General features: G+C 42.8%; 1 protein-coding gene across 1 annotated transcript in view; it reads right to left on the reverse strand.

Moving 5' to 3' along the window:
• Nucleotides 1–8,261: 8,261 nt before the first annotated feature.
• LOC311139811 (protein argonaute-3-like) overlaps nt 8,262–25,887 on the reverse strand; it is a 41,412-nt gene continuing 23,786 nt past the window's right edge. Inside the window, exons 7-19 of the mRNA XM_084174770.1 lie at nt 25,375–25,462; nt 24,631–24,778; nt 24,297–24,416; nt 21,154–21,276; nt 19,145–19,278; nt 18,366–18,550; nt 17,896–18,055; nt 16,769–16,859; nt 16,274–16,468; nt 15,736–15,870; nt 15,003–15,104; nt 14,425–14,624; nt 8,262–13,481 (exon numbers count right to left, since the gene is read on the reverse strand). Coding sequence (XP_084030896.1) covers nt 13,373–13,481; nt 14,425–14,624; nt 15,003–15,104; nt 15,736–15,870; nt 16,274–16,468; nt 16,769–16,859; nt 17,896–18,055; nt 18,366–18,550; nt 19,145–19,278; nt 21,154–21,276; nt 24,297–24,416; nt 24,631–24,778; nt 25,375–25,462 — 1,790 coding nt within the window. The 3' untranslated portion in view covers nt 8,262–13,372. The remainder of the gene's footprint in view (nt 13,482–14,424; nt 14,625–15,002; nt 15,105–15,735; nt 15,871–16,273; nt 16,469–16,768; nt 16,860–17,895; nt 18,056–18,365; nt 18,551–19,144; nt 19,279–21,153; nt 21,277–24,296; nt 24,417–24,630; nt 24,779–25,374; nt 25,463–25,887) is intronic.

Below are 25,887 nucleotides of genomic sequence, written 5' to 3' on the forward strand. Positions count from 1 at the left end.
ACACAGAATAGGAAGGAGAGTAGTAGATGTAAATGTAACTGAAACCCAACCCATCTATCAAATGAAGCATGAAATGTGAAAAACCTAGGCTAAAGTTAGCTACGGTGGAAAAGCCCTAAACACTGTAGCTACTTAGGACTACCAGAGCACCACTCCTGCAGAAGTTGCTAGAATGAATTCTGGACCGCAGTTTACATGTTTATGTGATCTCCTGATTACTTTACATTCCAGACAGTTATGTGATGTTGGTGGCACAATGTCACAACCCTCTTCCTAAGCCATCTTTGTGCACAGACTGTTCCACAGAGAGATGAGTTTCCTTGAGGATTAATTCTGCCATAGACTTAGTGAAGGATAAATGTGACTATAAATAGGATTTTAGGAGTTTCAATTCAATCCACCCATATTTTCCAGGAGGGTTGAACTGGTTCAGTGCACTCGGGTACACTTTCCATTTTCATTACGACCAGTTTGTTATGATTCATTTAATTTGAGGCAATGGTGGAAAATGAACTAAAACTCAGTTGGTAGACTAGATTGTATTCTGCATTTTCGTGGTTCTTAACCTGAAACGTTGACAGGTTCAGACTTCCAAAGTCGGCTGGGCTGGGCTATACTGTAACCTAGTCCTAGTCATACATGCTTATTATGACAAAATGTACAATGCATTATAACGGCATGATGCATTGTACAGGAGTAGGGTTGCAAAGCTATCGGTAATTTAACAAAGTTACCATAATCTTAGGTAATTTTGGTAATTAACAGGTAATCTATGGTAATTTATACTTGAATAACTTAAAATGTATGTAAGTATGTATATACACTACATGGCCAAAAGTATGTGGACACCTGCTCGTCGAACAGCTCATTCCAAAATCATGGGCATTAATATGGAGTTGGTCCCCTTTTGCTGCTATAACAGCCTCCACTCTTCTGGGAAGGCTTTCCACTATATGTAACATTTCTGCTGGGACTTGCTTCCATTCAGCCACAAGAGCATTAGTGAGGTCAGGCACTGATGTTGGGCAATTATGCCTGGCTCACTGTCGAGGTCAGGGCTCTGTGCAGGCCAGTCAAGTTCTTCCACACCGATCTCGACAAACCATTTCTGTATGGACCTCGCTATGTGCACGGGGGCATTGTGATGCTGAAACAGGAAAGGGTCATCCCCAAACTGTTGCCACAAAGTTGGAAGCACAGAATCAACTAGAATGTCATTGTGTGCTGTTGCGTTAAGATTTCCCTTCACTGGAACTAAGGGGACTCGCTCAAACCATGAAAAACAGCCCCAGATCATTATTCCTCCTCCACCAAACTTTACAGTTGGCACTATGCATTTGTGCAGGTAGTGTTCTCCTGGTATCCGCCAAACCCAGATTCATCTGTCGGACTGCCAGATAAAATAAAAATAAAAATAAATTGGTCATTTAGCAGACGCTCTTATCCAGAGCGACTTACAGGAGCAATTAGGGTTAAGTGCCTTGCTCAAGGGCACATCGACAGATTTTTCACCTAGTCGGCTCGGGGATTAGAACCAGAGACCTTTCGGTTACTGGCACAACGCTCTTAACCACTAAGCTACCTGCCGCCCAATGGCAGATGGTGAAGCGTGGTTCATCACTCCAGAGAACGTGTTTCCACTACTCCAGAGTGCAATGGCGGTTAGCTTTACACCACTCCAGCCGACGCTTGGCATTGCGCATGGTGATCTTAGGCTTCTGTGCGGCTGCTCGGCCATGGAAACCCATTTCATGAAGCTCCCATCAAACAGTTCTAGTGCTGACGTTGCGTCCAGAGGCAGTTTGGAACTCGCTAGTGATTGTTGTAACCAAGGACAGACAATTTTTACACACTACGCGCTTCAGCACTCCAGGGATTTTCTTTCTTTTTACTATTTTCTACATTGTAGAATAATAGTGAAGACATCAAAAATATGAAATAACACATATGGAATCATGTAGTAACCAAAAAAGTGTTAAACAAATCAAAATATATTTGAGATTCTTCAAAGTAGCCACACTTTGCCTTGATGACAGCTTTGCACACTCTTGGCATTCTCTCAACCAGCTTCACCTGGAATGCTTTTCCAACAGTCTTGAAGGAGTTCCCACATATCCTGAGCACTTGTTAGCTGCTTTTCCTTCACTCTGCGGTCAAACTCATCCCAAACCATCTCAATTGGGTTGAGGTCAGGTGATTGTGGAGGCCAGGTCATCTGATGCAGCACTTCATAACTCTCCTTCTTGGTCAAATAGCCCTTACACATCCTGGAGGTGTGTTGGGTCATTGTCCTGTTGAAAATCAAATGATAGTCCCACTAAGCACAAACCAGATGGGATGGCGTGTCGCTGCAGAATGCTGTGGTAGCCATGCTGGTTAAGTGTGCCTTGAATTCTAAATAAATCACTGACAGTGGCACCAGCAAAGCACCCCAACACCATCACACCTCCTCCTCCATGCTTCACGGTGGGAACCACACATGCGGAGATCATCCATTCACCTACTCTGCGTCTCACAAAGACATGGCGGTTGGAAGCAAAAATCTCACATTTGGACTCATCAGACCAAATGACAGATTTCCACTGGTCAAACGTCCATTGCTTGTGTTTCTTGGCCCAAGCAAGTCTCTTATTATTATTGGTGTCCTTTATTAGTGGTTTCTTTGCAGCAATTTGACCATGATGGCCTGATTCACACAGTCTCCTCTGAACAGTTGATGTTGAGATGTGTCTGTTACTTGAACTCTGTGAAGCATTTATCTGGGCTGCAATCTGAGGTGCAATTAACTCTAATGAACTTAACCTCTGCAGCAGAGGTAACTCTGGGTCTTCCTTTCCTGTGGCGGTCCTCATGAGAGCCAGTTTCATCATAGCACTTGATGGCTTTTGCGACTGCACTTAAATAAACTTTAAAAGTTCTTGACATTTTCCGTATTGACTGACCTTCATGTCTTAAAGTAATGATGGACTGTCGTTTCTCTTCGCTTATTTGAGCTGTTCTTGCGATAATATGGACTTGGTCTTTTACCAAATAGGGCTATCTTCTGTATACCAACCCTACCTTGTCACAACACAACTGATTGGCTCAATCGCGTTAAGAAGGAAAGAAATTCCACAAATTCATTTTTAACAAGGCACACCTGTTAATTGAAATGCGTTCCAGGTGATTACCTCATGAAGCTGGTTGAGAGAATGCCAAGAGTGTGCAAAGCTTTCATCAAGGAAAAGGGTGGCTTCTTTGAGGAATCTCAAATATAAAATATATTTGGATTTGTTTAACACTTTTTTGGTTACTACATGATTTCATGTGTAGCTCAGTTGGTAGAGCATGGCGCTTGCAACGCCAAGGTTGTGGGTTCGTTTCCCACGGGGGGCCAGTATGAAAATATATGCACTCACTAACTGTAAGAGCGTCTGCTAAATGACAAAAATGTAAATAGTTTTGATGTCTTCACTATTATACTACAATGCAGAAAATAGTACAAATAAAGAAATACCCTGGAATGAGTTGGTGTGTCCAAATTCTTGACTGGTACTGTATATTTTACATGTGATAAGGCCACACAGAGTGCCAGAAATTATTACAGACACCTGTGATAATCTGAAGTACCGAAAAATGCCACTAGATATCATCTGATAAAATTCCATATATTCCTTGAAAGTTACCAAAATTCTGGTGGTTTACTTGTAAACTTAGAAAGTTTCCAGTAATATACCCTCCCTTTGCAACACTATAAAGGAGTTACAAAAAAGATCTTCTGACTTCTGCTTCTCAGACTACTTCTTTACATTCCATGAAATGAAGAGACTAGCACCACAATGAGTCTACACTACAGGCAACGGTCTGGTGCAACAACATAGAATCAGTAGAATAATAGTACAAAAGAATTAGAACACGGTGCAATGACGTGTCATAATCAGTCCATTTAGTAACATTACATCTGTGCTGAACCTACCTTCACTAGAACTGACTATTGGCTGCAGCGGTACAGCCAAATAGCCTATGAGTATTTTCTTTATACTCCACCATAAATTAAGGGGTGTGTGTGTGTGTGTGTGATCACGTGTGCGTGCGTGGTCCAGAGACAAATATTATGGATGATTTTCAAGTACATATGTTGTAGAATTAAACACCTACAGTGGGGTAAAAAAGTATTTAGTCAGCCACCAATTGTGCAAGTTCTCCCACTTAAAAAGATGAGAGAGGCCTGTAATTTTTATCATAGGTACACGTCAACTATGACAGACAAAATGAGATTTTTTTTTCCAGAAAATCACATTGTATGATTTTTTATGAATTTATTTGCAAATTACGGGGGAAAATAAGTATTTGGTCAATAACAAAAGTTTCTCAATACTTTGTTATATACCCTTTGTTGGCAATGACACAGGTCAAACGTTTTCTGTAAGTCTTCACAAGGTTTTCACACACTGTTGCTGGTATTTTGGCCCATTCCTCCATGCAGATCTCCTCTAGAGCAGTGATGTTTTGGGGCTGTCGCTGGGCAACACGGACTTTCAACTCCCTCCAAAGATTTTCTATGGGGTTGAGATCTGGAGACTGGCTAGGCCACTCCAGGACCTTAAAATGCTTCTTACGAAGCCACTCCTTCGTTGCCCGGGCGGTGTGTTTGGGATCATTGTCATGCTGAAAGACCCAGCCACGTTTCATCTTCAATGCCCTTGCTGATGGAAGGAGGTTTTCACGCAAAATCTCACGATACATGGCCCCATTCATTCTTTCCTTTACACGGATCAGTCGTCCTGGTCCCTTTGCAGAAAAACAGCCCCAAAGCATGATGTTTCCACCCCAATGCTTCACAGTAGGTATGGTGTTCTTTGGATGCAACTCAGCATTCTTTGTCCTCCAAACACAACAAGTTGAGTTTTTACCAAAAAGTTATATTTTGGTTTCATCTGACCATATGACATTCTCCCAATCCTCTTCTGGATCATCCAAATGCACTCTAGCAAACTTCAGACGGGCCTGGACATGTACTGGCCTAAGCAGGGGGACACGTCTGACACTGCAGGATTTGAGTCCCTGGCGGCGTAGTGTGTTACTGATGGTAGGCTTTGTTACTTTGGTCCCAGCTCTCTGCAGGTCATTCACTAGGTCCCCCCGTGTGGTTCTGGGATTTTTGCTCACCGTTCTTGTGATCATTTTGACCCTACGGGGTGAGATCTTGCGTGGAGCCCCAGATCGAGGGAGATTATCAGTGGTCTTGTATGTCTTCCATTTCCTAATAATTGCTCCCACAGTTGATTTCTTCAAAACAAGCTGCTTACCTATTGCAGATTCAGTCTTCCCAGCCTGGTGCAGGTCTACAATTTTGTTTCTGGTGTCCTTTGACAGCTCTTTGGTCTTGGCCATAGTGGAGTTTGGAGTGTGACTGTTTGAGGTTGTGGACAGGTGTCTTTTATACTGATAACAAGTTCAAACAGGTGCCATTAATACAGGTAACGAGTGGAGGACAGAGGAGCCTCTTAAAGAAGAAGTTACAGGTCTGTGAGAGCCAGAAATCTTGCTTGTTTGTAGGTGACCAAATACTTATTTTCCACCATAATTTGCAAATAAATTCATAAAAAATCCTACAATGTGATTTTCTGGATTTTTCTTTCTCAATTTGTCTGTCATAGTTGACGTGTACCTATGATGAAAATTACAGGCCTCTCTCATCTTTTTAAGTGGGAGAACTTGCACAATTGGTGGCTGACTAAATACTTTTTTTCCCCACTGTATATGCCTTAAAATGTTTACGGATTGAGAACCAGTTGAAGGGTTAATACAGAGCAGAGACATTTATGTGTTTTTCATAAACTCCCTGCAGCTGGTCTGGGTATGTCAATGACATGTGATGGCTGTGTGGAGATTGGAGTAACAATGGACCTAGTGTTATCATTTGTTTTGCTTATGACCCTATGACCTGACACATGGCCACATGCACATAACCTCAAGGGCCAGGGAGGATGGTAAATGATAAATGCCTTAATGTATGTACGTGTATTATTTGTAAAGAAAGGGTCTGCTACCAATATAATGAGATTAGGGAAGAGGCTTCCTGTGGAAAAGCGCCCATGACCTTTTGGAGTAAACCACATGTGACAATTTGGACGTTGAAAGATAAGGGTAGAGTGGCACTAAAATAAGTTAATCATTTGCCCTAAGGGGAGGGACTGTATATGCTATGTAACATGATTATGCATTTGTGTGTATAAAAGGGAGCTCTAAGCCAAAAGAGAGACAGTTGTTGCTCCATGGAGCAAGCTCGGCTTTGTTATGCAAATTATAAAAGTCTAAATTCACAAGTTCCAGTCTCTTGAGAAATATTTTTAAGTTGACTACTTTTTGAGTCAAATATTTCTACAACAATATCACAAAGCAAGGGTTTTTAAAGCAAAGCTTTTTATTGCAAGTATTAGTGAAAGATACACTTCAAACTGAAACAAAGCAACACTAAAAAAGGGCTAAAAGAAGGAACTATAAAACAAAGAGAGACATTTAAAACTGAAATAAAAATACCTGTTGGTACAACAGAAAGTTTGAAACATAGAGTAGTAAGGGAGAGAGATCGAGGCATGGAACTCATGTGGCTACCTTGTTCGTATCAAACACCCATTGATTTTAGCTGGTGCCTCAGGACTGGTGCCTCAGGTATCACAGCACACAAATACAAAATAACCTCAAGATACCGATGAAACATTAAAGAAACCCTTTAAAAAAGGCCAGCATTCTTGGCTACTGACGAGATGGGTCTTCAAACCACAGTGTAACATTGGGAAAACAGCATCCGATAATCTGTTGCTTCAAACCACAGTGTAACATTGGGAAAACAGCATCCGATAATCTGTTGAGCAAATGTTTTTTCATAATCCTCACTTGGTCTGCGAATGGACTGAAAGCAAGCAGCATCTGCTTGCACATCAAACAGATACCGAAATGGAGTAAACATGTCTTAAAGGATTTGTCTGTGTGTGTAGTAAGAAAAGCCTATTTGGTTCTGAACAGGGTTGACGACCCCTTCCAAGCTCCATGCCTCTGACCTCTGACCCTAGAGTGAGTTGGGAACGACTAACAGACACCCTGTGGGCAAACAGAACAGTAATTCATTATTACAACACCTTGATTCGTTATACAGGCACAAGTCTCTAAGTACAGCACTCAGAACCCTCTGGCAACTCTTTTTACATCCATACACGTGGTGAAAGCTACACTTTCGTACATCGGGGCTCACCAACTACTATAGCACTGTTAGTGGTTTGAAAAGAAACACGAGAATGCCATTTTGGAGTTAGGTCTTTTTTTGTACACAACTCAGGCCTTCTGTAGTCATAAATAAAACCCAACAACGAAGTAAGAACACACTTAAGGCGGATAATTGTATTCGAGTGGAATGGGACTTTCGACTCTACTCCTTACTGTGTAAAAGTCTCTGGCACAAGGAAAAACTCCACAGAGGAGACATGAAGGGACAGAAGCCACACCTAACCATACATCCTCTGCTCCTTCTTCCTTATCACCATCGTTCCGTCCCTCCCTCCTTCCTTCCTTCCTTCCTTCCTTCCTTCCTTCCTTTTCTCCTCTATTCTCACCCACCTGTCCTGTACCAGGCCAGGGGAGTTTACATGGCTAACATACATGTATTAGCAGCTCTGGATGAGGAAATCCGTTTTTACAAGGCTCAGCTCAGTCTGTGTGGTTCAGTAAAGGTTCCCTACTCCTACAGAGATGAGATGCAACATGTGGGGGTGGTGGGTGGGTGGGTGTGGCCTCATCAAGATGGGAGGAGAGAGGGAATAGAGAGTACAAGAAGTTGATAAGAGGACATATGACAAGGCCTCTTCCCTTCACTGGGAACCAAACAGAAAGCTAAACAGCTAGATGCTGGGGTCTACATCATTAATACCTCATTTAACAGGTCCCCCTGCTCAACTGTGCCCCTTCGTCCCCCCACCACCACGTTGCTGTGCTTGTGTGTTTGGGGAGGATTTAAGGCCACGTCCCCTAGCTCCACCTCCACCATGCTGCCAATGTTGAGACTCTAGCCGCTCATTTATGCACTCAATAAATACAGCATAAAATATTTTGCAATATATATATATATATATATAGATATATAATATATATATATATATATATATATATATATATATATATATATATATATATATATATATATATATATTAAAAAGAATGACATTTAAATAGGACAACAAAATAAAAAGTTCGGCTCAAGTCAGATAAGTGTTAAGACAAAAAAACTAAACAAGAGAATATCTTACAGTTATACTTCAGTCTCTAAAATAGTTATAAGAATATCATAATCAGGTATTAATCAAACATTATACTGTAATAATAATCAAAGCAATATTTGCAGTTTTTCCTCTCATGTAGTATAACATATGCAGCATACCAAGGTAAGTGAGGCGCAGTGTTTTTTAAATCTCTTGTAAAAGGTATCACCCCCCCTGGACTGACGGGTACCCCAAATGACTCATACAGACCCCCTGAGTCTTAATCTACACCCGAACTGCCCCAAAACACCAATGAAAGTGGGCCCACTATCCTTCCATTAAGGAGAAGAGAGACACAGGCCAGGGCGAGGCATTGCACTAGGATGAGAGAAAGCCATGGTCCAGACAACTGCCGACCTCCTAATATGGATGCCATACTACAGACTTCCTAATATGGATGCCTAACATTGGAACACTTAAAAACCGTTGAGGTGGTTTCAGACTCTTAAGGAGAAACCACAAATGCAGGTTGACTCATAGCCATCATCAGGGAAATCACGAGCTGGGGGCACGCGTTTAAAAATTACCACTTATTAGCGATTTGTTTGGTGTCGTAATCCCCTCTTTCCCAGAGGATGAAAAGCTCATTCACATAATAACAAGTCCTCGATACTCCACTGTATCTGGGAGATGGGGATTGGAGGAGGAACAGAGACAGAAAACCTCTTGGCTTTGTGTCCGAGTGAGAGTGGCAGTCTATAAAGTGCTGTGCTATGTTTGTCATTTGTGGGCCAGGCTGTGTCACACACATCGGTTTTAACTTTGACCCCGCTTGTCAACGCAAGTTCCACTGTACCAACCAAACAAATCTATTGGTCCAGACTCAAAATGCGCCACTAAGATGTGAACGCTCAACCACATTCATATACTCTAATGTCTTTAATAACCAGACTGCAGGTCCGCAGTATGCATCTTGGTATCTGTGTTTGTGAGTGTTTGTGTACTGTGCATGTGTGTAAACGCAGGCATTTCTGCATTGCAATGCGTTTTTGAGATACATCTTTAGATTTTTCGTTTCACTTTCGGTTTACAGCACCACCATAAAGAAAGGCACTTTCTGTGGACTTCTTCACTCTGCCATAGGTTAACCTTCCTCCCCGCAAAGAAAGAACATACAACTCAAAATCCAGCATATATATCTGTGCGTCATAGACAATGGAATGAATACACATATAGCTACTTTTCCATAGAGCATAGATAACTCTGGGGTGATGTTTTAGATCTAGAAAGGCCTTGCTCATAAATATCTATAACTTAGCAAACTGCTGAAAACACTAACGAACATCTGAAAAACGTTACTGATGATGATTTAGCGAGTTGTAATGTTGTAAGGATGTTAGGCAAACACATCTGCTATATGTAAACATGTGTTTTTTTGCGCAGGAAAAGCAGAACGTTCTATACAGTCATTGACGTTCATCAAAATGTCAGCTTGGATGATAGCTACGCTTGTCACTTGCTAAACAATGTCCCGATCTATACACACCACCTCCCTCAACGGAACTTAGCCCTACTTCTCACTTTACATACACCCGATCCAGCCACAAGCACAAAAACCCATCTAACAATCATACCCAACTCTTTACCAACTTACTGAGTAAACATAACTTCTTCTGTCCTCTAGTCTTCCATCTTTTCTCCACTTCTCTCTCAGGGGAATCTCATGGCAGATCTACTGGCTATGGAATGTAGTCCTCTGGCATTGGGAATCTAATCAACAGTCGGAGAAAGTGGGGGGGAAAAATGAGATTATAGGCTTCGTCACATTGCAGATTTACGAGGCCTTTACGCTTTGTATTTCTGAGCACAAGAAGTGCCCTTGGTGTTGCGAGGAGAGAGAAACAACAATTACAGGCCAAGTCTCACTCTATAGGGGCCTCATAACCCACAAGGCTAAACCTAAAACACTGCGGGCCACATTGGTACTAAAGACCACCAAGTCAAGGTAATAATCTCATTCTTTGATCAACCACACCTTTTAAAAGTGGGTCTACAACACTTTGACAAGCCCCGGTGTCTCCCGCTCTCTCCTATTCTACAGGCATCAACTCCAGCCTGAGAAAGACAATCAGGATCAGAACAAATATGCTCCAAAAAAAATGAAAGGTCCAATGATTCCATGACAACAGGGAGTGAAAGAAATAGAAGCATCTCTTACTTCTAGAATTCAGAAGAGGAGACAAGTCCACCACATCCCGATCCATAAAAGTAGAACGATCCCGACATGTTACATGTTGAAATATATCCACGCCACTGTACGCACGCCGAAATACACAAATCATCTTATACATTGCCACAGGACACGAGTCAACAACAGTCTATTGCATTATCAAAACTCATATTGAATTACTGTTTACTTTTAATGATATTATTACTATGATTAATAACTATATAACTACATATGTTAGATTTTTTGTTAGCAAAAATAAGTGGTGTGCATTACAATAATGTGAAATGTACATATATACTTCTTCCAATCTGGCTTTTTAAAAAGGCTTTTTGGACACTAGTGAAGATCATGAAGGCTCACTCATTGGCTTCCAGCCAGGGGAAGGCTAGAGTTGGGAAGGCAGTCAAATGCAACTATAGGGGGACACGGGATTCTACCATTAGACATCACTACAGTTCACCTATTGGGGTAGTCCTTGCATTGAGAACTTTGTGTCCTTATATCATTGTACCGTCAAAACAAGAGATTCTCAATGGCAACTGTTTCCACTAACAGTTAGGACGAGAAATCCATACCGTGCCCCACATAACACAGACCCTCTCGTCTACCTCATTGGGAGGTTAACTACGGTACATTCGTACCCCCCCAAAGGCCTACACAGACTCCAAATTCTCAAAGGGGTGTGGCAAGGAGGCCACACCCCCCATAGCACCAGAGGCATGTGTTCGGTCCGACACAGACTTCTTTTAGTGCAGATTATTGTCTTTCTTTTGAACACCATTAGGCATGCCTCATGTCACAGAGCACAGAGGAGCTAAGCAGTGACCACACAAATCACTCAGTCTCTTTGACTTCCAAGACTCATAGAACTGTTGACTCTAGAAGACAGCTAGCGACCATTGGTTTGGATGCTCAGTTACACGGCAAAAATTAACTTGTCGGCTTAGCTCTCCTGCCGTTCATGACTCTGAGGCATGCCTAGATTCTTAGTCACCTTAAGTACATGTAGATATAGCAGCTAGATCCATGTCTGATGAGGATATAGGCAGAGTGCAGCAAGACTTGATCTGCTAAAATACTGCTGCTATTAGGCAAAGACAATAGGAGAAACTAATGCGATGCAACATTTCAATGCGATGCAACATCTGGCAAAAATGAGGCAAAAATGTAGCTTGAAGTCAACTTTCTCCAGCTAAACTTAGCCCTTTAACTTCCTTGTTTGAATACATTTTAAAGGCTAGGACCTCCACGTCATAATCCATCCATACAACCCCCATTTAAACATTCATTTCCTAAACCAGGCACTTGATTTCTAACCCATAACACACTCAATGGCATAACCATTAGACTTCCGCACCCCTCTACTCCCTTCATAAAGAGGAGCAACGGGTAAGTGCCAAATTGTGTGGCTCAAAACATGTTCCCTTGAAAAACAGAGTTCTTGTATGAGATCTGGGTTCTGCTACATTCTCGTAACTCACTGCTACAGACTTCCAGACATTCAAACCTTCTCTTCTAGAAGAAGCTTCTTTCCCTTAGCCTCTGTAGCTCAGCTGGTAGAGCACGGCGCTTGTAACGCCAGGGTAGTGGGTTCGATCCCCGGGACCACCCATACACAAAAATGTATGCACGCATGACTGTAAGTCGCTTTGGATAAAAGCGTCTGCTAAATGGCATATTATATTATTATTATTATTATTATTGCACTAGAGGAAAGCAACATGATCTGTTATTCAATTTAGGATCGTCCACAACGAATTAAAATCCAAGAGAGCGGTGAGATAGAAAGAGCAATGAGATAGAAAGAAAGAATGCAGAAAAATGCTCTTCTCATATTAAATTACTATATCTTGAGCGTACTAATAAATACTGGAAAGAATGATTAAAAAAGAACAAGCATCTTAAATATCAAACACATGATGTACAGGAAAGAAAATTCAAAACAGGGTCACATTGCAATGTTGTACGTTGATGTGACAGCACATTAGACCTATGTCATAGGGGACTGACCTAGGGTGTGATATCATTGTATTACCCTCTATGATGTGTGCCACTGTATGCGCACAGCACTTATTGGTTCAAGTCAAATGATAACGAGTTAGAAATCATATGATTAGCATCATAGCTTATTACCCAGACAGGTTGGGACTTTTGAAGAGAGCATTTACACCATTCAAACTCCAGGTGGCACTGTGCTCACAATAAGCGCTTGTGTTTGTCTCCTAGTACACAGTGTACATTGACACGCTCACACTTTTGATAAGTCACCGTTGGCTAAAAAAAGATGGAGGAGAAAGGAGAGGAAAGTAACCGCGGCAAGCTGGTGCGCCGTGATAGGTCTGCACCGATAGAAATCCACCCTTCACACTCCTAACTATTTTCTTCTTCCTCTCCTCAACCTTTGAAAAAGAAAAAAGTCAAAAACAGAACTAACAAACGAAAAAGGGCAGAAAGTGCTGCCGTTTAAAACTGAGTTGAGGTAAAAAGGCATGATGACAAAAGGGGACGATTTCTGCAACGTCGACCATACACATCCGGAATGAAAACAACAGATCTCCTTCATGACCAAAGAAAAGGAGGGAGGGACTGGAGGAGGGTGGGGGCGGAGTCGGGGTGCCCAGGAAAAGCAGTTGGCTGGTTTAATATTGCATAATAGTGCCGAGTTCTTCCTCTCTTGTTTTAAAGCAGCATCTGTCTGCATCCTCAGTCCATTGCGGGGGGGGCTTCCCTCACCCCCCTCCTCTTCCCTCTACACAGTGTCAGGTCCGGATTGACTAGTTGTGGGGGGCTGCAACCTTCCTTGACTGGCAGGTGGGGTGTGTGTGTGTGTGTGTGTGAGACGGGTGTGTGTGTGTGTGTGTGTGTGTGTGTGTGTGTTAAATGCAGTGATGGTGGTGTGGGGTGGTGCTCAGGCGAAGTACATGGTCCTCAGCGTGTCGTGGTGAATCTGCACCGCCTTGGCCAGAGCCTGGGGGTCCCGACCGTTACTCTGCCCAGAGACATGGCTGCCCTCCGCACTGGGAGAAGAGAAGTCATTCAGCAGGTCAGAGACATACATGAATGGATCAGAAAGACAGGTCAACTATCATACATACACTTCTTTGAAGCTACATTTTTTAATGTAGAAAGCTAGCTAGCTTTCTGGGGGCAGTATAATATCTAGTGCTGCCTTGGTGGCAGTATAATATCTAGTGCTGCTTTGGGGTCAGTATAATATCTAGTGCTGCTTTGGGGTCAGTATAATATCTAGTGCTGCTTTGGGGTCAGTATAATATCTAGTGCTGCTTTGGGGTCAGTATAATATCTAGTGCTGCTTTGGGAGCAGTATAATATCTAGTGCTGCTTTGGGAGCAGTATAATATCTAGTGCTGCTTTGGGGGCAGTATAATATCTAGTGCTGCTTTGGGGGCAGTATAATATCTAGTGCTGCTTTGGGGGCAGTATAATATCTAGTGGTGCTTTGGGAGCAGTATAATATCTAGTGTTGCTTTGGGAGCAGTATAATATCTAGTGTTGCTTTGGGAGCAGTATAATATCTAGTGCTGCTTTGGGAGCAGTATAATATCTAGTGCTGCTTTGGGAGCAGTATAATATCTAGTGTTGCTTTGGGAGCAGTATAATATCTAGTGCTGCTTTGGGAGCAGTATAATATCTAGTGCTGCTTTGGGAGCAGTATAATATCTAGTGTTGCTTTGGGAGCAGTATAATATCTAGTGCTGCTTTGGGAGCAGTATAATATCTAGTGCTGCTTTGGGAGCAGTATAATATCTAGTGCTGCTTTAGGGCAGTAGAACACAAAAAAACTAAACAACAGTATTGCAGTACTGTACATTTCACCAAAAATAGATAGGAAATATGAAACCTAGAGTTGAGCACAACAGAGGCGAAGCATGCAGAAAGACTAAACCAGACCAGATTGTTTTGTGCAATGATAAAGTAACCCCCACCCCTCCCAATCACCTGTCGTGTTCCTTGTCCACCAGATGGTAGCGGGCACGGAAGGCCACCAGGTGGGCATAGTAGGCTGGCGCAGGGATGGAGACGGAGCGGGTACAGCGCACGTAGGTGTGGCAGAGCTGGTAGGTGAGCAGCTGGAACTCATCGGCCGTGAAACAGTTGTCGTCCCACAGGACGTGGTAGTGGGAGGGCCGACTGGTGCCCTGGGGAAAGCAGACAGCAGACATTACATTTACTACACCGGCTCAATTTGGGGATTTGATCGAGATGTAGTATAAAAAGCGATGTAGAAAGACAATGGTTTCCACCTAAAACTCTGGGTTTTACAATGAGCTATAGGCCTATTTATTTGCTAATGTAGTCTTTCATTTTCTTCATCTTCAAAACCAAAGAGTATTTGGTAGTTTAGTTTCAGTAAATAACTGTTTACCTACTAGAAATTCCAACAAAAGCAGTGTGAATAAAGTGTGTTTAAACTATAAAAAGCAGGCGTATTTCCTGAGACTTCATAAAGTCATTTCCTGAGAGTAAAGTGTGGTGAGGCAGCAGGCTAGATGAACAGATGGTGAATGCTGCTGTACCTGTATTCCAGCGTGACTGCAGAGGTAAAAGTCAAACTCGTAGGGGTGCGTGATGTCCGTGTCCACCGTGGTGCCAGCAGGAATGTTTCCACTACGTCCAACCTGACAGAAGAGGTCGATAGGGGGTTATTATTCATAACTGGCAATGTTAAAACCTCCATCTGTCCTGTACTGTTCTACTTCAACACCAAGCTTCAGAGTGTTTATCTCCACTCTTTCTGTGCGTCCGACACAGCTCTGCATGATGTCATCTACAAATGACCAGAATAATGACTAAATAGATTTCTTCCTGTCTGTAAAAGTGCACTTTACTTGTAAACAAGGTGATGACTCCAAAAGCCCTGCTCTCCCAGTCCTTGAGTGACACTCCAGGTCCCCCAATTCACTTCAGGCCTAATGCTATTATGGAATAGAATTACCAGGGATGAGGGAGAGCAGGCCCATTGACAACATTGTAATTGGATAATTAGGACAACCCATTTAGAGCGGTTAATAAACTAGTGGGTAATAAAGAACACAGACCAACTCTGTAACACACAGTTCTCCCCTAATCTATAAAGGGCTTTTCACACTGCTGTGCCCAAAACAGAGTTGAGCCAAGCTGTAGTGAGCTGGCCTGGTTAGGCATCTACATGCACAGTTTGGGTGGGATTCAGCCCTATAATGAGAATCAGGCACGGGTATCATCCTAAGGTAGCTGGGAGGGTGGCGGGGGTAAAGTGGGCCCACTCACCCTTTCATTGCGGTCGGCACAGAAGAGGCGGGTGTGGTGGCGTTTCTGGACCACGATGTAGGTGATGCCGGGCTGGTACTCCTTCTCTAGGCCAATGCAGGCCTCGCGGATGGCCAGCAGCTCGTAGTACAGCACCTGGGGTGGGCAGAGGGATAAAATGGGTTAAAACATCCATTATTGACGATATGACTTTGAATGTCCTCCATCTCGGTTCTGGGCAAGTTTTTCTAGTTCACACCAGTTGAGGCAGATTATATAGGCTTTGACATTGCACCCTTTTATCACCATCTGACAATGTGACGGGTAAATAAGTGTCTTAATGTTTTGGTCACAGCCATTCATGTTATTCTAATGTCCTCTTAGATGGAAGTGCATCAATGGTTTACTTACACAGATAGGTATATGTACTAACTTAAATCAGTTTAATTAAAGAGGGAAACAACATTTGACATGCAACCTTTGACCCTCTAGTTTCTGAAGTTCTAGAGGTGGAGAGTGACTAATTTTCCCCCAGGATAGTCACTCGGTCTTTGTTCACCTGTCTGAACTGGCCCTCTGACACTCCGTCCCTGTAGAAGATGATCCTGGTAGGCTTGTAGCGGGTCGACTTGTAGAACTGGATCAGCAGTTCTCGGACCATAGAGGCCAGATCCTGGATCACCTCCTGCCTGGGCCTCTGGACCCTCACTGTGGCACAGTACCTGCTGGGGTGGGCATCCATACTGCCTACCACCTGGAGAGGGAGAGTGTGAGATACACACAAACACGAGCTCTGTGCAAACTGACTAGCTCTGCACAAACAGTAAGAACTTGAATGCAGTGGCGATACAGTATAGACCAGGCCATTGAAGCCTCAAACATGTAGTCCGCAGGCCAGATGCGGCCCGCGAGCTTATTTAATGCGGCCTGTGGTCGTCTTAGTAAATGTGGCCCATGGTTGTAATAGTATAAAAAATAAAAATAAACATTTGGCCCTTGGGGTAAATTAGATTGAGACCCCTGGTATAGGCCAATAGGAGTTAAGTGAACTCACTGCAGCGATGGAAGGCTTCTTCCCGTCTCCAGCAGGGGGGTGTGTAACATCCGCCCCCAGGAAGATGATAGGCTGCTGGAATACTGAGGGTCTGGGTGGAGGAAGAGAGGGACCAGTGAGGACAGCGTTCAAACAAAGGGTCTCTAATATGATTAAGGGTTTAGATTTATTACACAATACGTACATTTATTTAGATCATAACATTTTACATTACATTTACATTTACATTTTAGTCATTTAGCAGACGCTCTTATCCAGAGCGACTTACAGTTAGTGAATGCATACATTATTTATTTTTTCCAACCCCCTGTGGGAATCGAACCCACAACCCTGGCGTTGCAAACGCCATGCTCTACCAACTGAGCTACATCCCTGCCGGCCATTCCCTCCCCTACCCTGGACGACGCTGGGCCAATTGTGCGCCGCCCCATGGGTCTCCCGGTCACGGCCAGCTACGACAGAGCCTGGATTCGAACCAGGATCTCTAGTGGCACAGCTAGCACTGCGATGCAGTGCCTTAGACCACTGCGCCACTCGGGAGACAATATAATAATAACAAATTGGAGGACGCTTAACTGGGAGATTGATATTGATGTAATTTGTGTACAAAAAAATTTTACATTCTCAAGACCAATACATACAGTATTTGAAACAGATATTGACTATTGTAGTAAGTCCTAACAAAGTTGATTTACTGTTTAAACGGATGCCCCGCTTCACATTTCTCAAAAAATAAACAATATATTTGAATAATTAATTAGATTCATATGAATGATTCTTTGACAAAACAACCGATTCACTACGCGATTACAGTGGTTGGGATTCGGTTCAATCGCAGTGAATTGAATCATGTGAATCAAAAGAACCATTTATGAATCACAAACAGGAATTTTAGGAAAAAAGATTAGCTGTAGCTTCCCTTTCAGATTATGTGGCTACAAAATGTGTTTTGTAGATACTTCAAGCTGATTTGTGCATTCAATTTAGTCAGCCTGCAAAATAAACACTTCTAATGGAAGATAGATATGACTAAATTAGAAAAGGCACGTACATTTCCTAAAGAAAATTAAAATATTTGTATGGTCAATCCACAGTCCTTCTATCCTCCAGCCACAATGGCCACGTACCGTTGGTGAGGCACCAGGATATTGTTGATTCCCCCCAGCTTGACATTGATCTTGAGGCAGAGGTTGGAGAGGGTCTGGGGGGACGTCTTCACCACGTTCTTCACCTGGACACACTGAGTGGCCATTCCTAGGAGAGTATCTCCCACCCTCTTCACCTCCGCTACACAGGACCAATAACAGGCAGTCATCAATCAATCTCTGTGCAATTAACAGTCAGTCAGGTTAGGCAGGTAAAGAGTAAAGTACCACCTATGCTTTAAAGTGAAGGCATTGATAGATACCAGACAGATGTACACCATCTGTTAACATACAACAGTACACATCTCTTATCAAAGCTTCTTCAGCAACACAAGAGTTTCAAAGAACAGAAGTATTATATAGATACAGAAAATTCTAGACAGACAGTGAATCAGCATGGATAAGGTGATTCCAATGAACATCATGTGAATATGTCTATGGGCGCTCCCTACCGTAGACGGGGGTCTTTCCAGGCAGGATGACGATGATTAGCTGCAGTCCTGAGTAGGTGTTCTTCAGGTGCCTGAACATGGGCTCCACACTGTCAGCTCCCTGGGCGTATTTACAGAAACACGGCTGGCCCTGGATGGGCATCCCAGCATCCTTGGAGATCTTACGCAGCTGGTCTGTGAAACCCCTATAGAAGGAGGGGGGTTAATGGATGGAGGAAGAGAGAGGGATGGAGAAATGAGGGAGGAAGAGAGAGGAATGGAGAAATTAGGGAGGAAGATAGTGATGGAGAAATGAGGGAGGGAAAGAGGAATGAGGGAGGAAGAGAAAGGAATGGAGAAATGAGGGAGGGGGAGGAGGGAAAAAGGAAGGATGTAAAGAACAAATATAATATGGTTGGTTAGGGAATGGTTTAGTAATGTAATCCTTGAGAGTCACTGTGTAAATTCTAAGAAGGTTGTATCAGAGGTGTAGAGGACAAACTAATTACACAAGGATCACTTTCTTATCTGGGAGGCCATCTCCAACACATAAATAGCAGGGAGAGATTCCTTTCATTATCCCTGTGGCTACGTGAGAAGCTGCTTAATGAAGAGGGGGGTTATGTTTATTAGGCACCAAATGGAAGAAAATGTCCTGAAACAGTGCAGGACTACCTGGACCAATAAGAAACTCATTTTCGTTTTTCGTTGCAAAATGTTTTGCAACGGTGTGCCCTAACGAACATAACCCAGTTGTACACATAGTAAGTGGGTGAAACAGATGAGTGGTTGGTTCTTACTTGAGGATCTCCTCGCGACACTGCCTCTGTGTGGCGAAGCAGGCGATGGCCCACATCTTGATCTCCACTCCCGTGTGGAACTGTTTGCCCCTCATGTCCCACACGCCATGACTTGGGGTGGCCACCGTCCGGTTCTGAAACCACAGTGTAGTACGGTTGATCTGCTGCGCAGTGCCCATATACACACACACAGTGCTTTCACACTCGCACACTCAGTCACACACATTTCTGTGCGCACAAACATACACACACTTCTGCGTGCACACACACACACACCCTTGTTTTTTTATCCTCGTGGGGACCTAAAATGTATTTCCATTAAAAATCATATTTTCCCTAACCCCAACCTTAACCCTAACACCTAACCCTAAGTGTAAGCCTAAACCTAACCCCTAAGTTTAAAATAGCCTTTGTCCTAATGGGGATGTGGGAAATGTCCCCACGAGGGAGAATTTTCCTTGTCTTACTATCCTTGTGTACAGATTCAACAGTCAAGCAGACACTTCAGAAAGACATGCAGGCACACATATAGAAATTACACATAAAATACTGGTGTGTAGACACCAACACTTTATGGATACATAGTCTAATTTAAACCAAAACACATTTACACATGTAGGCCTAACATGTATAGACTGAAAGACAACAGGTGCTGTGTTTTAAAATGTTTTTTTTTTTTTTCTTTCAAAAAGCTTCAAAAGGTCCTCTGAAAATGTTCTAAGAATATTTGAGCATTTCAACACTGAACGTGTCAAAATTGTATTGCCCCTAACCTTTAAATTAACCATTTAAGGCAAGGCACCACAGACTGAAATGAGATTTTTGCATCTACTTATCAATTTTGAGATATTTTGGTCTTTAATATTGGTTCTTTCAAAAAGTAAACAAACATTTCCAAAACTATGTAAATACATTATTTATTTTGTTTATCATCATCATCATCATACTACTGTCATCAAAATGTCCTGAATTTTAACCACATTGAAATGGACACAAATCTATTAATGTAATTAATTATACATAATTTAAAAGCCCATTACATAGAATGTTACAAACTGGACTATATGTAGTAACATCATTTGAAGAGATCGTGATTAGGTCTAAATAGGTGTTTTACGATTGGTAAGCTAAATTCATTGTACTTCGCTTTAATGGTCATTTATTTCCTGAAAGTCAGACTCTTCCCAAACGGCAACTCATTTTTCTCAGCTTCAGAAGCATCTGCACTCACAAAATTTAACATTCACAAAATTGTTGATGGCTAAAATAAAAATTGGACAACATTACATTTTATTTTTAAATATGCACCAAAAACGCTGTTTACGTACATGGTTTAGTAACTTACGAAAGATGAAAAAAAAGTCTGGTCCTGGAGTGTCTTAACAAAATTAAATCAAAATGTTTAGGCTGACCTCATCCAATGTCCAGAAAAACAGATTTGTGGTATATGTTATTTGAGGTCTCCTTGGGCTGTCCTAATCACTTATATTTTAATGTAAGGAAAACTGGGTCCGGGTTTAAGGGTTCAATTTGATTTGACTGTTTTCATAAAGTGAAATTGCAAACCAAAGTGAGTGAGCCAAAAAATTGCATATAAACATCACAAAAGCAAGCTAAATTGAGTCATAGCTATCTGTACTACGCATTCTCAAAAAAAGCAGAAATGAAAAATTATGTAGCCGTGTTCCCATTGAGCCAAGACTACTAGTTTATGTTAATCCACACACACAGGCCTGTATTCATTAAGTGTCTTAGGGTAGGCGTGCCGATCTAGGATCAATTTTGTCTTAGAAATCATTATGAATAAGAGGGGGACCTGATCCTAGATCAGCACACCTACTCCTAGACACTTTGTAAAGATGATTCACAGAGAGGAAAGACAAACAGAACAAATCAAACCAAAGCAAGGGGGTTAGTTCCCTCATATCGCGAGGGTAGGTAGCGTGTCAAACAAACAGAGTATGGAGCGTGATTTAAAGGAAGGGTACCATAAAGTGCTCTGTGCTCACCCTGCCGCCGTATTGCAGCATGGGGGCGGGCAGCACGCGCCCCGTCACGTGGGCCATCTCATCGCGCACCTTGAACTGGAACTCCTGCACAAAGGGGTCCGCCTCGTAGTTGGCACTGCGCACCTGCAGGGGTCACACAGAGAGAGAGAGAGAGACAGAGAGAGGTGTTTAGGGTGGTGAAGTAACTTGCTATCCAGAAGGCAGTGTCATATTCATAATGCACTAAAACAGAAGAAAACAAACTACTCCTATTAGAAACGCTCAACTTGTCCAAAAATAAAAACGTTTTCATTTGGTACGGAACGCCCTAATGAATACGACCCAGGTTTGAGCATGTTTTGATGTTGAGACAACTCAAGTTTGTAGATGTGTTTTTAGTTCACATTTTCCCCAGAATTATATCTTATGCAACGTCCTGAAATAACCTTTGACATCTTTAGAACATTGTCAAACTTTCCCCTGGGTTTGCCAATCCTTCTGCATCTGTCACTCAGTTATTCCGCCCACACTTTAATTCAGTTCCTATTCGCTGGTGACAGCTAGCCACCATGATGAAACAATGCCATCTCCCACCTGGCATTTCACTGACCTTTAATCAACACTGACCTGGGCCCGTGTTCAATAAGCGTCTCAGAGTAGGCGTGCCGATCTAAGATCAGTTTTGCCTTTTAGATCATAATGAACAAGACAGGGGACCTGATCCTAGATCAGCACTCCTACTCTGAGACATTTCGGCAAACTGTACCAATATATCCTCCAAACACCGGCTTTGAGGGCATTATCACTTTTATACAACGGGTTACCAATATATTCAAATAATGATTGACATTTTCATTAAAAAACCGTTATTTTGATTAATTTATTCATACTATTTCATCATTCCACGAGATATAGTCCCGACACAAATCTAGGGTTGCTACCTAAGCCAGCTGGTCGTTCGTTCTATCGGTTGCCAGCCACAAAGTCGTTAAGTCTTTTTGTTCTAAATCTATGGACGCAACCCAGTCGTTTGTTCTAAATGTTCCATTGCCATGATGGCTGGCAACGTTCTTATCCCTTGCTTGCTAACTAACAGTGTAGCCAGAACACAGCAAACTAGCTGCATTTCGTGTTTTTCTATTGACATTTCCTCATACATACAGTACCAGTCAAAAGTTTAGACATCTATTAATTCAAGGGTTTCTTTATTATTACTATTTTCTACATTGTAGAATAATAGTGAAGACATGAAAACTATGAAATAACACATATGGAATCATGTAGTATCCAAAAAAAGTGTTAAACAAATCGAAATATAGTTTATATTTGAGATTCTTCAAAGTAGCCACCCTTTGCCTTGATGACAGCTTTGCACACTCTTGGCATTCTCTCAACCAGCTTCATGAGGTAGTCACTTGGAATGGATTTCAATAAACAGGTGTGCCTTGTTAAAAGTGAATGCGTTTGAGCCAATCAGTTGTGTGGTGACAAGGTAAGGGGGGGGGGGGGGGATAAAAGACCAAGTCCATATTATGGCAAGAACAGCTCAAATAAGCAAAGAGAAACGACAGTCCATTACTTTAAGACATGAAGGTCAGTCAATACGGAACATTTCAAGAACTTTGAAAGTTTCTTCAAGTGCAGTCGCAAAAACCATCAAGTGCTATGATGAAACTGGCTCTCATGAGGACTGCCACAGGAAAGGAAGACCCAGAGTTACCTCTGCTGCAGAGGATAAGTTCATTAGAGCTACCAGCCTCAGAAATTGCAGTCCAAATAAATGCTTCACAGAGCTCAAGTAACAGACACATCTCAACATCAACTGTTCAGAGGAGACTGTGTGAGTCAGGCCTTCATGGTCGAATTGCTGCAAAGAAACCACTCCTAAAGGACACCGATAAGAAGAAGAGACTTGCTTGGGCCAAGAAACACGAGCAATGGACATTAGACTGGTGGAAATCTGTCCTTTGGACTGACGATTCCAAATGTGGGACTTTTGGTTCCAACCGCCGTGTCTTTGTGAGACGCAGAGTAGGTGAACGGATTATCTCTGCATGTGTGGTTCACACCATGAAGCATGGAAAAGGAGGTGTGATGGTGTGGGGGTGCTTTGCTGGTAACACTGTCTGTGATTTATTTAGAATTCAAGGCACACTTAACCCGCATGGCTACCACAGCATTCTGCAGCTATACGCCATCCCATCTGGTTTGCACTTAGTGGGACTATCATTTGTTTTTCAACAGGACAATGACCCAACACACCTCCAGGCTGTGTAAGGGCTATTTGACCAAGAAGGAGAGTGATGGAGTGCTGCATCAGATGACCTGGCCTCCACAATCCCCTGACCTCAACCCAATTGAGATGGTTTGGGATGAGTTGGACCGCAGAGTGAAGGAAAAGCAGCCAACAAGTGCTCAGCATATGTGGAAACTCCTTTAAGACTGTTGGAAAAGCATTCCTCATGAAGCTGGTTGAGAGAATGCCAAGAGTGTGCAAAGCTGTCATCAAGGCAAAGGGTGGATACTTTGAAGAATCTAAAATATATATTTTAGTTTGTTAAACAGTTTTTTGGTTACTACATGATTACCATATGTGTTATTTCATAGTTTTGATGTCTTCACTACTATTCTACAATGTAGAAAATAGTAAAAATAAAGAAAAACCCTTGAATGAGTAGTTGTCCAAACTTGACTGGTACTGTATATCCATAAAAATGATGCTGATTCATGATTTCGACTGGCTGAGAAAGGTTGCCAGCCTGTCTGTCTCGCCCCGACTCCCGATACATTCATTACCGTAGGACAACTGGAGATCGAATTTCAATATTGAAACAATGTTGCAAATGTCGGAGAGACAGACAGCAAGGTTATTACAATTATCCGCTGTTGAAAACCAATTGCTAGTCTAAAAGAAATGGGAGATCATGTCTAGATGTGAAAATCTAGTATGTAAATTGCCTGGCTGAGCTGATGAGACAGTGGATTGCCCAGTCAGACGCAACAGAGTAAATAGGCATTTCAACTTCATAGATGTAGCCGGTGTTCACTTGTGGAATAGACACTGGCTGGAATGGGGTTTTAACCAATCATCATCCAGGATTAGACCTACCCAGTGTATAAGAGTAAATAAGCCTCCATGCCACTAGGCGGCACCACTGACTCACCAGCCGGCTGATCTCCTCCTGTCTGTCGGGTGCAGAGCGAGCCGTGGCTTTGATCATAGTGGACGTCTGATTATCTGTCAGTTTCTTGATACACCGCTGCCCTGCTACTATGTTACACACCTGCAGGGACACAGAACCAAAGCATTGAGTATATTGGAAAGCATTTTATTCACTAATGCCTGAATCACACTATATGGCCAAACTGAGTCAATCCACCATAGTTGCTGAAGCCACGCTAAAAAGGACAATGTGAAAAGACAATATCCGAGCCATCACAGTACGGTTTGGGTCGGCCCTATAGTGTGAATCTGGCAAAGAAATGAATATTCCTCACCTCCAGGGGCAGGTAGGTGTGCTTCTGCTCCTGGCCCACCTGGAGGCAGGGCAGGTGGGGATATTTGAGCTGCAGGCTGTACTTCTCTCTGAAGTACTGGGCCACCGTGCGCTCCACCGTTTGACCATTCTCCAACTGCAGAGGGAACCTGAGCACAACAGGTAGATGGAACGGCAAGCGTTAAGAACATCTTTACTAACATAGAAAGGGGAAGTGCAAGAGGGGCTTGTCTGGGTCTTTGTAAACTATATGACCATCAAAGACAAGGTTATCAACAGCTTGAGTTGTCTTCAATTTCTAGTTAAGATCAATACAGTGAAACTGCCACACAAAGCTATCAAAATGTTGAGCAAATAATTCTCAAAATGTTGAGCATCAGTAAATACTGGAAAACAAAGAAGAAAGTAGCAGCAGATTAACAGCTGCATGTACTAGCATATTGGCCAATGATGACTAACACCTACTGACTTCTTGACTGAACTGACAAGGATCTGACTCAGACATTTTGTGGTTCTGGTGAATTGGTCATCCTACATCTAAGTGCATGCTCCTCTCCCCCCTCTCCCATCCCATCCCACCCCAAACATACCACCACACCCCAGGCTCTATGCTCATCTCCTGGTCTCCCTCTGGCCTTTCTTAGTCCCACCACACCCCACTCTCTCCCTAGTCCCACTCCACCCAACCTCACCCACGTCTAGTCTCACCCCACCCTACCATCTCTCTGGACCTCTCTTGACTCACGTTTGATGGCTGGCGGGCCGGCGGGTCACGTTGCAAACGCGGTACTTCCTCCGCATGGTTCCACAGTGTGTCACCTCCACTTTCAGACCTGGACAGGACAGAGACAGCTTTTAGGAAATTAGGGACATGGGAATGACACAAATGTTTGTACACAGGCACACCCAAAGCCTAGTATACATCCTCTTTCACACACACAAAATACAGCGCATTCGGAAAGTATTCAGACTCCTTGACTTTTTCCACATTTTGTTACGTTACAGCCTTATTCTAAAACGGATTCAATTGTTTTTTCTCCTCATCAATCTACACACAATACCCCATAATGACAAAGTACGGGCTCTGGCTGGGCCACTCAAGGACATTCAGAGACTTGTCCTGAAGCCACTCCAGCGTTGTCTTGGCTGTGTGCTTAGGGTCGTTGTCCTGTTGGAAGGTGAACCTTCGCCCCAGACTGAGGTCCTGAGCACTCTGGAGGAGGTTTTCATCCAGGATCTCTCTGTACTTTGCTCCGTT

Source organism: Coregonus lavaretus, assembly GCF_964263955.1.
Source record: "Coregonus lavaretus genome assembly, chromosome: 13".
Classification (NCBI taxonomy): Eukaryota; Metazoa; Chordata; class Actinopteri; order Salmoniformes; family Salmonidae; genus Coregonus; species Coregonus lavaretus.